We start from the raw sequence: 13,109 nt of genomic DNA on the forward strand, positions 1-13,109 counted from the left end.
GTGCACTCCCACCCCCACAATTTGCTTTTGTCACCCCGCCCCCAATCCCTGTTTTTCTATCAGTACGGATGATGTTGTAGTTCTCTGGGATAGCAATAGATAGTGCGGGACCCGCTGCTTGGTGAAGCCATGTTTCTGTGACCGCAAGGAAGTCTAGGTGGTTAGCAGTAATTAGGTCTGCGATGTCAGAGGTGTGCGCTACCAGAGATCGGGCATTGATGAGGGCACCCTTAATTGTAGCTAAGTACTATGTGGTTGTCCGGTGTAATCTCCTGAGGTGAGGCAAATTCCTGTTCAATAAGGGAGTCAGTTTGAGTCGGCGGTCGTTTGTTGTTCCTGGCATGTTGGGTGAACCTCCAGGTGGGATTAGGCTTAAGGCTAGTGCGGTAGCATAGTCTCGCGTTTCTCACGTGAGTAGGGCAGGTAACATAGGGACTGGTGTCGTCAGGTATGTTCAGGCGAGAGCCTAGTCTGGAATTTCTTGAAGGCGTAGGACATGGGATGAGAGGTGTAGGGGGGGTTGCAAATCTGATGATCCAGTCTTTTGTTGACAATAGAGGTTATAGGTGTGGAGTCGTTATATTGTATGTGTAGGGGATGGTTGTATGATTTGTTGCATGCAGGCAAATCAGCGGTGCAATGTTGTGAAATAGTGGAAGGAAGGTAGCCATGGCAAGCGTCGCTCCTCTTAACGCGGCCATGATGTAAAGCAGGAATACTGCTGGTTGTGTGTGCCTAGGGGGTGGTGGGGGGTGAATAGTTTAGTGTACATGTCTAATGTACGGCCTGCTGGGTGGCTAAATTGAATGCAGGCAATGAGAAGTAATCTGTTATGATCTATAAACTAGTTCAGCCTCCCTGGTATAGGCTAAAGTTGGCTAATATAGGGTATGCTGGCAATAAGTGGTAGTACCATGCAAGAGTGAGCTATAACAGAATCTGGACTTTCAGTGGTAGGCTTGGTGGTATAAATGCGCTAAAGGACTAGTTCAAACATCAGGACAGCAATGGGCTAATTCAATCAACAGAGCAGAAGTGGGCAGATTCAGAGCATGGGTATCACAGTGGGCTAAAATCAAACATCAGAGCAGCAGAGGGCTAATTCCGAGCATGAATTTCACAGTGGGCTAAAACCAAACATCAGAGCAGCAGAGGGCTAATTCAGATCATGAATATCACAGTGGGCTAAAACCAAACATCAGAGCAGCAGTGGGCAGATTCAGAGCATGGGTATCACAGTGGGCTAAAATCAAACATCAGAGCAGCAGAGGGCTAATTCCGAGCATGAATTTCACAGTGGGCTAAAACCAAACATCAGAGCAGCAGAGGGCTAATTCAGATCATGAATATCACAGTGGGCTAAAACCAAACATCAGAGCAGCAGAGGGCTAATTCAGAGCATAAATATCACAGTGGGCTAAAACCAAACATCAGAGCAGCAGAGGGCTAATTCAGATCATGAATATCACAGTGGGCTAAAACCAAACATCAGAGCAGCAGAGGGCTAATTCAGAGCATGAATATCACAGTGGGCTAAAATTAAGCATCAGAGCAGCAGAGGGCTGTAAGTGTAAGGACTGACAACACATTGGTGCTGGTTATTGAAGAAGATTGTGCATGGCGTGGAATGGGCTCACTTAAGTAGCGTAGCTCCGGACCCGACGCAGCGGTTGGCGGCCCTTTTCATAATTCACACGCGACAGTTGCGGCCCGCAAGGGTGCTCGTGCGCTGTCCGTGGGATAATTGACAATCAATTTTTTGAACCTTCACAGTTTCCTACATTGGGAAACTGTGATATTAAGTCAGTGAAGGCGTGTGTGTGCCTATTGACAGGCATACAGTGTATCCTGGAAGCTGAGTAAGCACAAAGTGAGTCTGGCCATAGAATGGGGCTCCATCTGTGAGGTCAGTGCACATCTGGGGCATCTGTGACAGTATACAGGCGGTTCAGGGGCCGAGGAAAGCGCTGCAGTGCCAACAGAGTCTACCCAAGGTTTGCCGCCTCACACCATAAAGTGGGGTGCCTGTGTGACCTGCAGAGATGAGTGACCAAGATGAAGCAGCCATCGCCCCAGCACAGATGTCACGGCGACGGTAAAGCACACTGGCACCAATGCCAGAATTTTGACACATCAGGACCTCCATCCAAGCTAGGGCCCAAGTGGTTATTGTGGGGCAAGAAACTAGAAATGTCTTTTAGAGCGACTGGGGAGGACAATGATAATGCAAAAGTAGCGACCCTACTGTACTCTGCGGGGACTGAAGTGCACTGCATTTTTGAATCATTAAACCAAGTTGTCACATATGCAGCAGTCAAAACAGCCTTACAAAACAATATTCTCCCTATAGCAAACATGGACTATGATAGATTCATAATGTGTGGAGAAAAACAGCATGACGACAAATCCCTAGATCAGTTTTGTGCAAGATTGTGCCAACTGTCAAGCACATGTCATTGGGAAAACGAAGACAGCATGGTGCGAAACTAGGTCATACAGAGATGCAGCTCGAGCAAATTGCGGAGGCAGATCCTTCGAGAACCAGGGATGACACTAACACAAATTCTGGACACTGGGCGGGCCTATGAACTTGCTGAAAGCCGAGGGGTGAAGATGGATGCGACCATCCGATCAGGGAAAAGTGAAGATGCCTTCGCTCTGGGGAGGTCCACTCCAACAAAGTCTCGTTGGACCCAGAAGCGACAGGATATCACACCTGTCCATGGCACTCCGGCATCGTGCCAATAATGCGGATATGATCTGTCACATGTAGAAGATTGTCCAGCGAAATCCAAAGTATGCGGAAGATGCAACACACCAGGACACTAAGCCAGAATGTGTAGAGCAGCGGCACCAGTAATGACCTCCAGAGGTCCTGCAAGGGTCCTGCAAGGGTTACTGGTAGAACCTTCAGGAGACCCAGAAGTGTGGTTACGTTGGAACAGGGCATACAAAGACTAGATCTGGTGGAGGAGGAAGAAGATGACGAAGAAGTTTTCTTTATATCCAACATAGACACTGGGGCCAAAAAGAGGAGACAACCTACTTGCGTTGTAGACATTAAGGGCACTCCCACGCCAGTTTTAATTGATACTGGTGCGTCAGTGTGCGTTCTGGCAACTGAACACTATGAGGCTCTCCCTGGCCCACTCATGCTGGAGGAATCCCGGGCAAGAATGTACAATTTTGGAGGCAACACACTGTTACCGATACAAGGTGTCTTTGTCGCACCGGTCGCACATGGAAACAATACCATCAAAACCTGATTTTCTGTGACCGAAGTCAGCCCTCATTCTCTCCTAAGTTGTGCGGCCTCAGAAGCTCTGGACATTGTGCACTTCACAATGGCGGTATACCAGTCGGATGTGGAAAAGCTCCTGAAAAGATAGGATAGCCTCTTCCATGGAGTAGGGAAATTGAAAGCGGAACCAGTACGTCTCCACATTGATGAGACTGTAAGGCCCACTGCTCTCAAGCATAGGAGGATAGCGTTCCATCTAAGAATGCAGGTAGAAAAGGAACTCCAGACACTAATAGATTTGGACATCATTGAAAGAGTAGAAGGCCCCACTCCGTGGGTATCGCCGATTGTGGTTGCACCGAAACCCAAACAGCCAGGTGCGGTCCGCATATGCGTTGATATGCGCCTGCCAAATGCTGCCATTAAAAGGGAACACCACATCACGCCTACGTTAGATCATATCATCAGTGAACTACAAGGAGCCAAGGTATTCTCAAAGCTAGACATGCGTTCAGGATACCACCAACTTGAACTACATCAAGAATCAAGATATATCACCACTTTCACCACCCATGAAGGGTTACATCAATTCAAGAGGCTACGCTTCAGTGTATAATCAGCGGCAGAAGTGTTCCAGAACACCATCAGCGGGGCACTTGCCGGGCTCGTGACGTCATCCTTGTTTTGCAACATCTGAAGCTGAGCACATGAAAAGGTTAGAACTAGCTCTGGAAAGACTAGGCAACCTGGGCCTCACCCTCCACAGATCAAAATGTGAGTTCTTTAAGAACCAAATAGAATTCTTTGGGTTTCTTTTTATGGGAAAGGGATCTCTCCTGATCCTGAGAAGATTTGTGATATTCGTGACGCAGCGGTCCCAGAGTCACCAGCAGAAGTCAGAAGCTTCCTAGGAATGGTTAATTACTGTGGCAAATTCATTAAAGGGCTGGCTTCGCTGTCTGAACCACTCAGAGCACTAACAAAAAATGATGTGCCGTGGGCACGGAAAGAGAGAAAGCAAAAGGCGTTCCAGGACATCAAATGTGCACTCTCCGATCCGGAAACCATGGCGTACTTCGATCCAGCGAAGGAATTCGAAATCGTAGTTGATACAAGTCCCGTGAGTTTGGGCGCTGTACTGTCACAGGCCGACATGCAAGGCAACATCTGTCCCATCGCCTATGCCAGCAAAGCACTCTCTGAAACTGAAAAGAGGTACTCTCAAATCGAAAGGGAGGGGCTGGCAATATTATGGGGCTGTCGCCACTTCCGCTTATACATTCTTGGAAAGCCAGTGTCAATCATCACTGACCACAAGCCTCTCATCCGGATTATGACAGGCGTGTCCTAAAAACCACCCCCCACGCATAGAACGATGGATGTTGTCGCTCATTGAATACGGCGTAAAGCTGCAGTATAGGCCGGGCACCAACAACCCTGCAGACTATCTTTCGCGCCATCCCAACCCGGGGCGTGCACATGATCAAAAATAAATCGCAGAGAGCCAGAAATAGTATGTGTCATTGTGGAGGAGGCCATGCCTAAAGCCCTGGCTCGTCAAGATATTGTCGACGCATCCAACAACGATAAAGTGTTCCGAATCATTAAGGCAGCCATTGGAACCGGGGAGTGGAAGGACGTGCTTGGCAACAATGCCAGACGAGAAGCGAGAGCCCAACGTGACATGCAAGCGCTATGGAAGGTGAGAAACGAGCTGTCTGTGTCAGAGGATGGCCTGATCTTCCGTGGCCATCAAATAGTGGTCCCAAGATCGATGGTTGCCTAAGTACTAGACCTAGCGCACACGGGACACCAAGGGTCGGCCAAGACTAAAGCTCGCCTAAGGCCGAAAGTGTGGTTTCCTGACCTAGAGGAAAGAGTGGACAACCATGTACGGAGGTGTGTCCCATGACAAGCAGCAAGTCTGGCAGAAAGAGCGCCAACGATCAAGTCTATGGACAGAAGTGAGCAGCCATGGGAGACTGTACATGTGGATTTTGGGTCCACTGGTAGAGGAATGTACTTTCTAGCAGTCATAGACCAGTGGTCGAGATATCCAGAAGTAGAACTGGTGGAGTCGACAGCCTGTGACCACACCATCTTGGCGCTCGAAAAGATTTTCGCCACCCACGGATTTTCGATGGTCCTCTGTTCAGATAACGGCTCATTGTTTCAAAGTAATCAATTTGCACAATTCATGGAAGCGAGGGGACTCAAACACTGAAAGGTGACACCACTCTGCCCCAGAGCCAATGGAGAAGCGGAGAGGTTCATGAGAATTTTGAACATGATTTTTTGAATCTCTTTAAATGGTGGGGGAGAATTACGGCGAAACTTATTCGAGTTCCTGCGAGAGTACCGGACGACTCCACATCAATCCACCGGCATCCCACCAGCGGAAGCCTTGTTCTTAATTCTGGAATTGGAAGGGAGAACACCAGGAGTGATCGATGACGAAAGCGTCCGACTGGAGAGACTGGCTAGAAACGAGAAAGAGAGTGGACAAAGACACCTCCATGAGAAGGACATTGCCGTGGGTGGCACTGTGCTGGTCAAGAACCGTCACCCTGAAGGGAAAATGTCCCTCACCTACGAGCCCCAACCTCTTGGGGTAACTCACGTGAGAGGGTCAATGGTTACAGCTGCAAATGGGCAAGGGACGGTGACCAGGAACAAGTCGTTCAAGAAAATTGAAGCAGGCCCAACGACCGAACCGCCGGGAGATACAGTTCTACTAGAGACAGAGGAAGCACAGCCAGACCTGAGTTCACCGGAAGGCCGAGGACCTTCCATGGAAACACCATTGACCACCAGCAGGTATCCGAGCAGACAAGGACGTCAACTGCAAGCTGGCTTCAGAGACTACATTATGGACTCCGACGGCTGATGCAGAAGACAAACAAAGTTATATGCCTCACGTTGAGTTCTGGTTACATTATGTTTTCTGTTTTAAAGAAAAGGAGGGATGTTACGAAGTGAAGAGGCATTACGCGAGCCTTGTATGGGCTGACGCATGCGCATTGGAAATAAACGCGGTCCAGATGGCAGTTGCCGCCGGGACCTTACAGCTAACAGACGCATCACCTTGTCTTCCCATGTGTGTATGCGTGCGTGTTATGTGGGGCGGCCCGAGGCACACCGGCAACCTTAAACCATAGTAATGAACATTAACCTCCCAATTGATGAAAATAGGAATCTAAAAGATTGTATGCCTTCAAAAAGACCTAGCGTTGAAACACGTGTTGCCAATCTACAATTAATGGCCAATCCATAATAAATGGCAAGTCAAAATTGAAGACTAATGACATTTTTGATTCAAGTGGATCTTGAGAGAAATAGACATCAGTCGATTGCATGATATTTTAGAAATAACTAGATCTTGATGCAAATACATATTATTGGTTTATATAATCCATTTCATGACACTTTATTCAGATTCTGAGATGCATCTATAACAAAACAGTGTGGGATTTATAGGTTATGTGATAGCGCTTTTGGGTATACCATCACCAATCTGCCCCTTTCAGCCCTGCCCACACGGCCTTTTGTCTTGAATCTACCACTGCCTAAAACTAACCATTGGACCAGAATGTTCAGCATTCCTGTCTATTGTTTGACAAGATCTAAGGTGTTCACCCTACATGCATTCCACCTCTAAAGTTCCTTTTTATTACAGTTAACTGTCTTTCCATACTGTAACTCTTAGTGTGTCATTATTTGGCACTTAATGATTGGATATTATTTTTGGTGTAAAGAAATAACGTTGTTTGGCTTCTCCCCTAACATCCAGTGTCCTGCTTGCTCTGATGCCAATTACTACAAAAGTCGATAAGGTTGTTTCTACCACTTCAGGAGGATTTAGGGCCGCCAGCCTACTTTCAAAAAGTTATTAAGTGTTTATAATGACTATGCTAACATCATGAGTACTATTTAAATGTAAATAGTCATGTTTGAGTGCAGAGAGGTCTGAAATAAAAACGAAAGCTAGGAATCTCTATGATCCTCTAACTGTTAAAAAATAGTTTGTGTAACAAGTAGTCCCATTGTTGTAGCTCTTCCCAATCCACACGTATAACCCCGTCCATATTTTATGTCAGCCCTCTCCCACACCAATAGCATTCCAGTTCCTTACCATGCAGAAGACCTGCAGAGCCCCCAGGTAACTAGCTGAAGTGCGGTCCTTGACGCTCGTGATTTACCAGACACGCCCGAACGTGCAACCCACGTGATGATGGGCGGCGCAGCGCGGTGCCATGGTCCGTTTCTCGGATCGGAAGTTACTAGAAGCTACAATCACGCAGGAAGGAGAAAGGGAACTGACTGACGTGCAGCCTTCTGCAACATACCTCCATGTGAGTGACTGCAATAACGGCCCTGCAGGGGCGGATTAATCTGCTAAACCGCAGCGCGTCATCTGAGCTCTATAATGGTCAACGTTCTAGAATAGAAGGCGGCACTACGGGTCAGCATTGAGATGCATTGGTTGAGCGCAATGTTGAGCACAGTGCTGAAATAACACGAGGCACTTGGGAATGATTTGAGTTCTCAGTGCCGTGTCTGTGTTGCAGTTATGTGAAATAGCTGGATGACTGTGGCGGTGTTCTGTAATATTCGGTATCCCTTACGGATCCGGTATCCCTTGGTCTTCGGCTGATTGGCTGCATTAAGCCTGAGCAGTGGCCCCTCTTCCGAGCTGTCACAGACATAAGCAGCAGAGCACCCACGAGCGGCCTCGTTGCTGTAATAGATAGAACACTGTTCATTCTGAGAGAAAACTTTGCATTAAAAAGAGAGGCTGTCTTTAAGGAAGCCGCTGATGTAAAGCTTTCTCTCAGAGTACTAAACAGTGATTAATCTATACCCACAACGGAACGAAGCTCGGCATTGCATAAACTTTAACTTGTCATTAAAATACGAGGCTTCGACTGAAGCCATTAATGGCTGGTTACAGTTCATGAAATGTTGAGCGGCGCTTTGTTGTAATAACAAGACAATTATCCTGTAAGTGGAGTATTCAGCATTGCAAGATGTGGTGAGGGGGCAACCACGGTGAAACGCCTACTACTTTCCCCTCAAATGCAGTGCACGCAATTCCAGGTTGTCTCATTCACGCCCACAAACCGCCTACCCCTGCCCCAATCTATTTTTTTGGTAACTTTACTAGTGGCATCTCGCATTTTAACACAACAAAAAAAAACAGCAGAATCATTACAGATGCAGGGAACTCATCTAATCGAGCTCTGTCCAGGCGCTCTGGGGCAAAATACTTACACATCAACTAATTTGCATATGGATTGCACCAACAAACATTAATTCACAGAAAGCAAATCGCAAGGAGCATCATCAGTCTTTGATACTTGGAGGCGCCATGCAACTGACTTTAGAATAAGTTGTCATAAGTAAGCCAAGTGGCAAATAATTTTGTTGTGCAAAATACCTAAATTGCACTGTTATATATGGAGAAAGTCAGGCTTTTTAAAAAAAAAATAACAGCATGATATATTAAAGCTTTGAAGTGAATCAATTACAGAGCTGCAGATAAGACGCAGTCTGATTACATGGTCTGCCCAGGATCACACACTTTGGTTAAATGGTGAAACTGGGATGTGGACAATTTAAGCAACTGAGTACATCTTCACAGTTTTAGTTTATATAGATATTTATTAATGTTTCCCTTTGCATTTCATCTGCTTAAATAATACTTTATTTATAGCAATGCCTTGGAAGCAAAGCACATTACATAAGAAACTACCCTTTCATTATTAACTTTAAGTATACATCATTATAGAAATATGTTGAGCAATAAAAGGATGGATTTAGTTTTATTGTCCCCATCCTGCATGCAAAGTCACAATAGCATCATGCAGATTAATGTGAGCCTAACAAACCCCCTTGGGTAAAGCAATACTCATTATTTCATAAAGCCTGCAGCATTATGCAACCGTCTCACACTTGATCACTCCCTCCCATGCACATTTCTAAAGGGACAAAAGTCCTTGCTAATAGTCCACCCTCCCTCCCATCAGTGCCTAATGGTTCACATTGAAATGCTCTGTTGACACAGAGCAACTTGCGAGCCCCTCTGCTGCTGCCGGGAGCTCTTTGGGACATTGTCCTGGCAGAGGTTTCGGAAAGGGTAAGGTGTCCTGCTGCCAGTACAATTACTGTGCTGAGCAGGAATTACTCAGCACAAATTGTCCTGCCAGGGGGACGCCTTTCGCGTTTGGGCACCTTCATTGAGGTGCCGAACAGGAGAGGTGGCCCACTGACGAAGTCCCGGTCAGGCTCTCAAAAGAGCCTGTGGGGTGGCCGTGTGCCCTCCCAGCCCCTGCAGTATGCCACTGTGTCCAGGTGTTCTCCAGCCGATCAAGGTATGAAGCTTTACAGTCCTGGTGCCACATCTGAGTTCATGACCCACCCACGTGCATTTCACCCATCCTACTGATTGAAGGGCTTTAACACACCACATAAGACGTCCTCCATTAGGTTCTACACTTTTATTGTCAAAATGTTATATTCAAGAAGGAGCGTGAACAGTAATTTCACTTCATTCTGAGAGAAAACTTTGCATTAAAAAGAGAGGCTGTCTTTGAGGAAGCCGCTGATGTAAAGCTTTCTCTCAGAATACTAAACAGTGATTAATCTATACCTACAACGGAACGAAGCTCTGCATTGCATAAACTTTAACTTGTCATTAAAATACGAGGCTTCGACTGAAGCCATTAATGGCTCGTTACAGTTCATGAAATGTTGAGCAGCGCTTTGTGGTAATAACAAGACAGTTACATCTTATGAAAAGCCTCCCTATATTATCCTGTAAGTGGAGTATTCAGCATTGCAAGATGTGGTGAGGGGGTAACCACGGTGAAACGCCTACTACTTTCCCCTCAAATGCAGTGCACGCAATTCCAGGTTGTCTCATTCGCGCCCACAAACCGCCCACCCCTGCCCCAATCTATTTTTTTGGTAACTTTACTAGTGGCATCTCGCATTTTAAAACAACAAAAAAAAACAGCAGAATCATTACAGATGCAGGGAACTCATCTATTAGAGCTCTGTCCAGGCGCTCTGGGGCAAAATACATACACCAACTAATTTGCATATGGATTGCACCAACAAACATTAATTCACAGAAAGCAAATCGCAAGGAGCATCATCAGGCTTTGATACTTGGAGGCGCCATGCAACTGACTTTAGAATAAGTTGTCATAAGTAAGCCAAGTGGCAAATAATTTTGTTGTGCAAAATACCTAAATTGCACTGTTATATATGGAGCAAGTCAGGCTTTTTTTAGTCCACCCTTCCTCCCATCAGTGCCTAATGGTTCACATTGAAATGCTCTGTTGACACAGAGCAACTTGCGAGCCCCTCTGCTGCTGCCGGGAGCTCCTTGGGATATTGTCCTGGCAGAGGTTTCGGAAAGGGTAAGGTGCCCTGCTGCCAGTACAATTACTGTGCTGAGCAGGAATTACTCAGCACACATTGTCCTGCCAGGGGGACACCTTTCCCGTTTGGGCACCTTCATTGAGGTGCCGAACAGGAGAGGTGGCCCACTGACGAAAGTCCCAGTCAGGCTCTCAAAAAGCCTGTGGGGTTGCAGTGTGCCCCCCAGCCCCCGCTTGATACGCCACTGTGTCCGTGTGTTCTCCAGCCGATCAAGATATGAAGCTTTACAGTCCTGGTGCCACATCTATGAGTTCATGACCCACCCACGTGCATTTCACCCATCCTACTGATTGAAGGGCTTTAACACACCACATAAGAGACTTCCTCCATTAGGTTCTACACTTTTATTGTCAAAATGTTATATTCAAGAAAGAACGTGAACAGTAATTTCAACAAAGTGATACATACTCATCATATACCAGATTCCTTACATAAATCAAGAAATTAACCTTTCAAATACAATTTTCCATCAAGGAGACACTAATAAAAACAATCACAAACAGCAATACATTAGGAAAGTCAGTGAGTACAAGGTGTGTTTGTGACAGACAGCAACAGGAACATAGACAAGACGGAGCACACTGATACAACAATTAGCAATGCGAACAGTTTGGGCTTTTTTGTAGGTATGGCAAAGGCACTCGTCAGGCACAGACATATTGGTATTAACTGCCCATTGGTAGTTGCAGGTGCAAAATGGTGGCAGTACCTGGGCATCTAAGCAGTGCCCGGCAAGTTCCTAATATTATACACAAGCCAAAACTGTTGGCTTTTCCAATGCTTGTGCTTAACAGCACTTCAATGAAATAAACAGAGTGCTTATAAATTAAGTGGCTGAATGCAGACCTTGCTTCAGCATTTTTATTACACCAGTAACGTGTTTACAGCAGCAATTAAGTCTGCAAGCTGTGTGACCCTCCTCATGTGCCGACACCTGAAGGGTTTCTGTCAAAGAGGCTGATACCTTAAAAGTAGGTACTGGGGCAAGGAAGAGGAACATGGAGGTAATATGCCTGAGAGATATGTGTAGAAATGAGCATTTCTACACATAAAGTTGACTTACGACTGTGCCGGCCCGGTAACAGCGGTGCCGGTAAGCCTACCGGCACTGTTGTTACCGGACCGGCACAGTACGACTCTGTGGGCAGGTGCCGTCCCGCCCGCAGAGTTTCACGGAAGCACCAAAACCTTTATTAACGGTGACGTTGCTTCCTTGGTCCCCATTCCCATTGAGTCCTATTAGACTCAATGGGAATGGATGGGAATGGGGACAAACCGAATTACCGGCGCCTGACTTCCCGGCCACCGGGGTTGTAATACCTTCGTGTTACCGGGAAATATGAGGCCCATAGTCTTGTTATTGTTAACAAGATACAGTATTATTCTTAATAAAGTACCTATGCTGCTATCACACCCGGCTGGTGTGCATATTGTAGTTCACTCCACAAGCAGGAGAGCCCCATGGGAGCAACCTGTCTGCCTGCCGCTCTGTGCTTTTCTGTGCAGCGCACTGCGAGACCCTCACACGCCTCCTCGACCACGAACAGCGTGCCCTTGTGGCGTCGGGCAGAGTGATGCGGGCAACACAGTATGCTGTGCAGAAACATCAACACAGTAGGCATACATGGTTGTGCTTCTCACCCCTTACAGCATCTGCAGGTAAGAAGCCCTCAATTCCGAACACAAGTGGGATACTTCTTTGGTGCATGGGTGCAGCAGGCACGCATTATGTTGTCTCCCTTTTACAATGGCCTGGGCTCAGACCCTGAGTCGGGAGATAAGTGAGATGTTGTGCTGCTGCAAAGTGCCACCTCTTCTCTCTTGCATGTCCTTTGGTCTCACGTCCTTAGTTCAGAAGATGTGCATGAGTGGAGTACTGTACGGATGTATTCCTCTTTTGTGCAGATCAATACAGAAGCCCTGCCAGATTGTCAGCGAGTAGGGTTGATACAGCCTTACCTTTCAAACCCCACTGCCACAATCTTTTTAAAGCATGTTTGCTGCTTCTAGTGCAGTTCTTGGTGTAATCCCCTGATTTAGCAAAGTCTTCCATACCAGATGATACTCTTAGAAAGTGGAACTGTTCCTATTTCATTAACTTTGCGGCAGTGGAAGCTGCCAATGCTGTCAACGCTGTGAGGCCTCATTAGAATATGTTTCACCATGAAAATATTTTAAATAAAATAAAAATTGTACCTACTCCTGCTCACATGGAGATCACGGTAGCAAGTGTATTAATCCTCTCCACAGCAATATTACCAGTCTACCTATCTTATAGGCTGTGTATATCATACATTTGTTAAGAAGGAGATGCATACAGCAGGCGCAGGCAGTATGTAAAAACAGATTAATTGTCATGCTTATTAATGCCGTTCAAGGGTGCCCCAGTGATTGGTGGTGTTCCACAGGTGGGGATTATATT

The 13,109-nt window shown here is 46.5% G+C and overlaps 1 protein-coding gene across 1 annotated transcript in view; it reads left to right on the top strand.

The window, feature by feature from the left end:
- Nucleotides 1-7,477: 7,477 nt before the first annotated feature.
- SCO2 (synthesis of cytochrome C oxidase 2) overlaps nucleotides 7,478-13,109 on the top strand; it is an 80,622-nt gene continuing 74,990 nt past the window's right edge. Inside the window, exon 1 of the mRNA XM_069629490.1 lies at nucleotides 7,478-7,593. Within this exon, the coding sequence (XP_069485591.1) occupies nucleotides 7,592-7,593 (2 nt within the window). The 5' untranslated portion in view covers nucleotides 7,478-7,591. The remainder of the gene's footprint in view (nucleotides 7,594-13,109) is intronic.

This window comes from Ambystoma mexicanum, chromosome 12 (assembly GCF_040938575.1).
Source record: "Ambystoma mexicanum isolate Mex_15411 chromosome 12, UKY_AmexF1_1, whole genome shotgun sequence".
NCBI lineage: Eukaryota > Metazoa > Chordata > Amphibia > Caudata > Ambystomatidae > Ambystoma > Ambystoma mexicanum.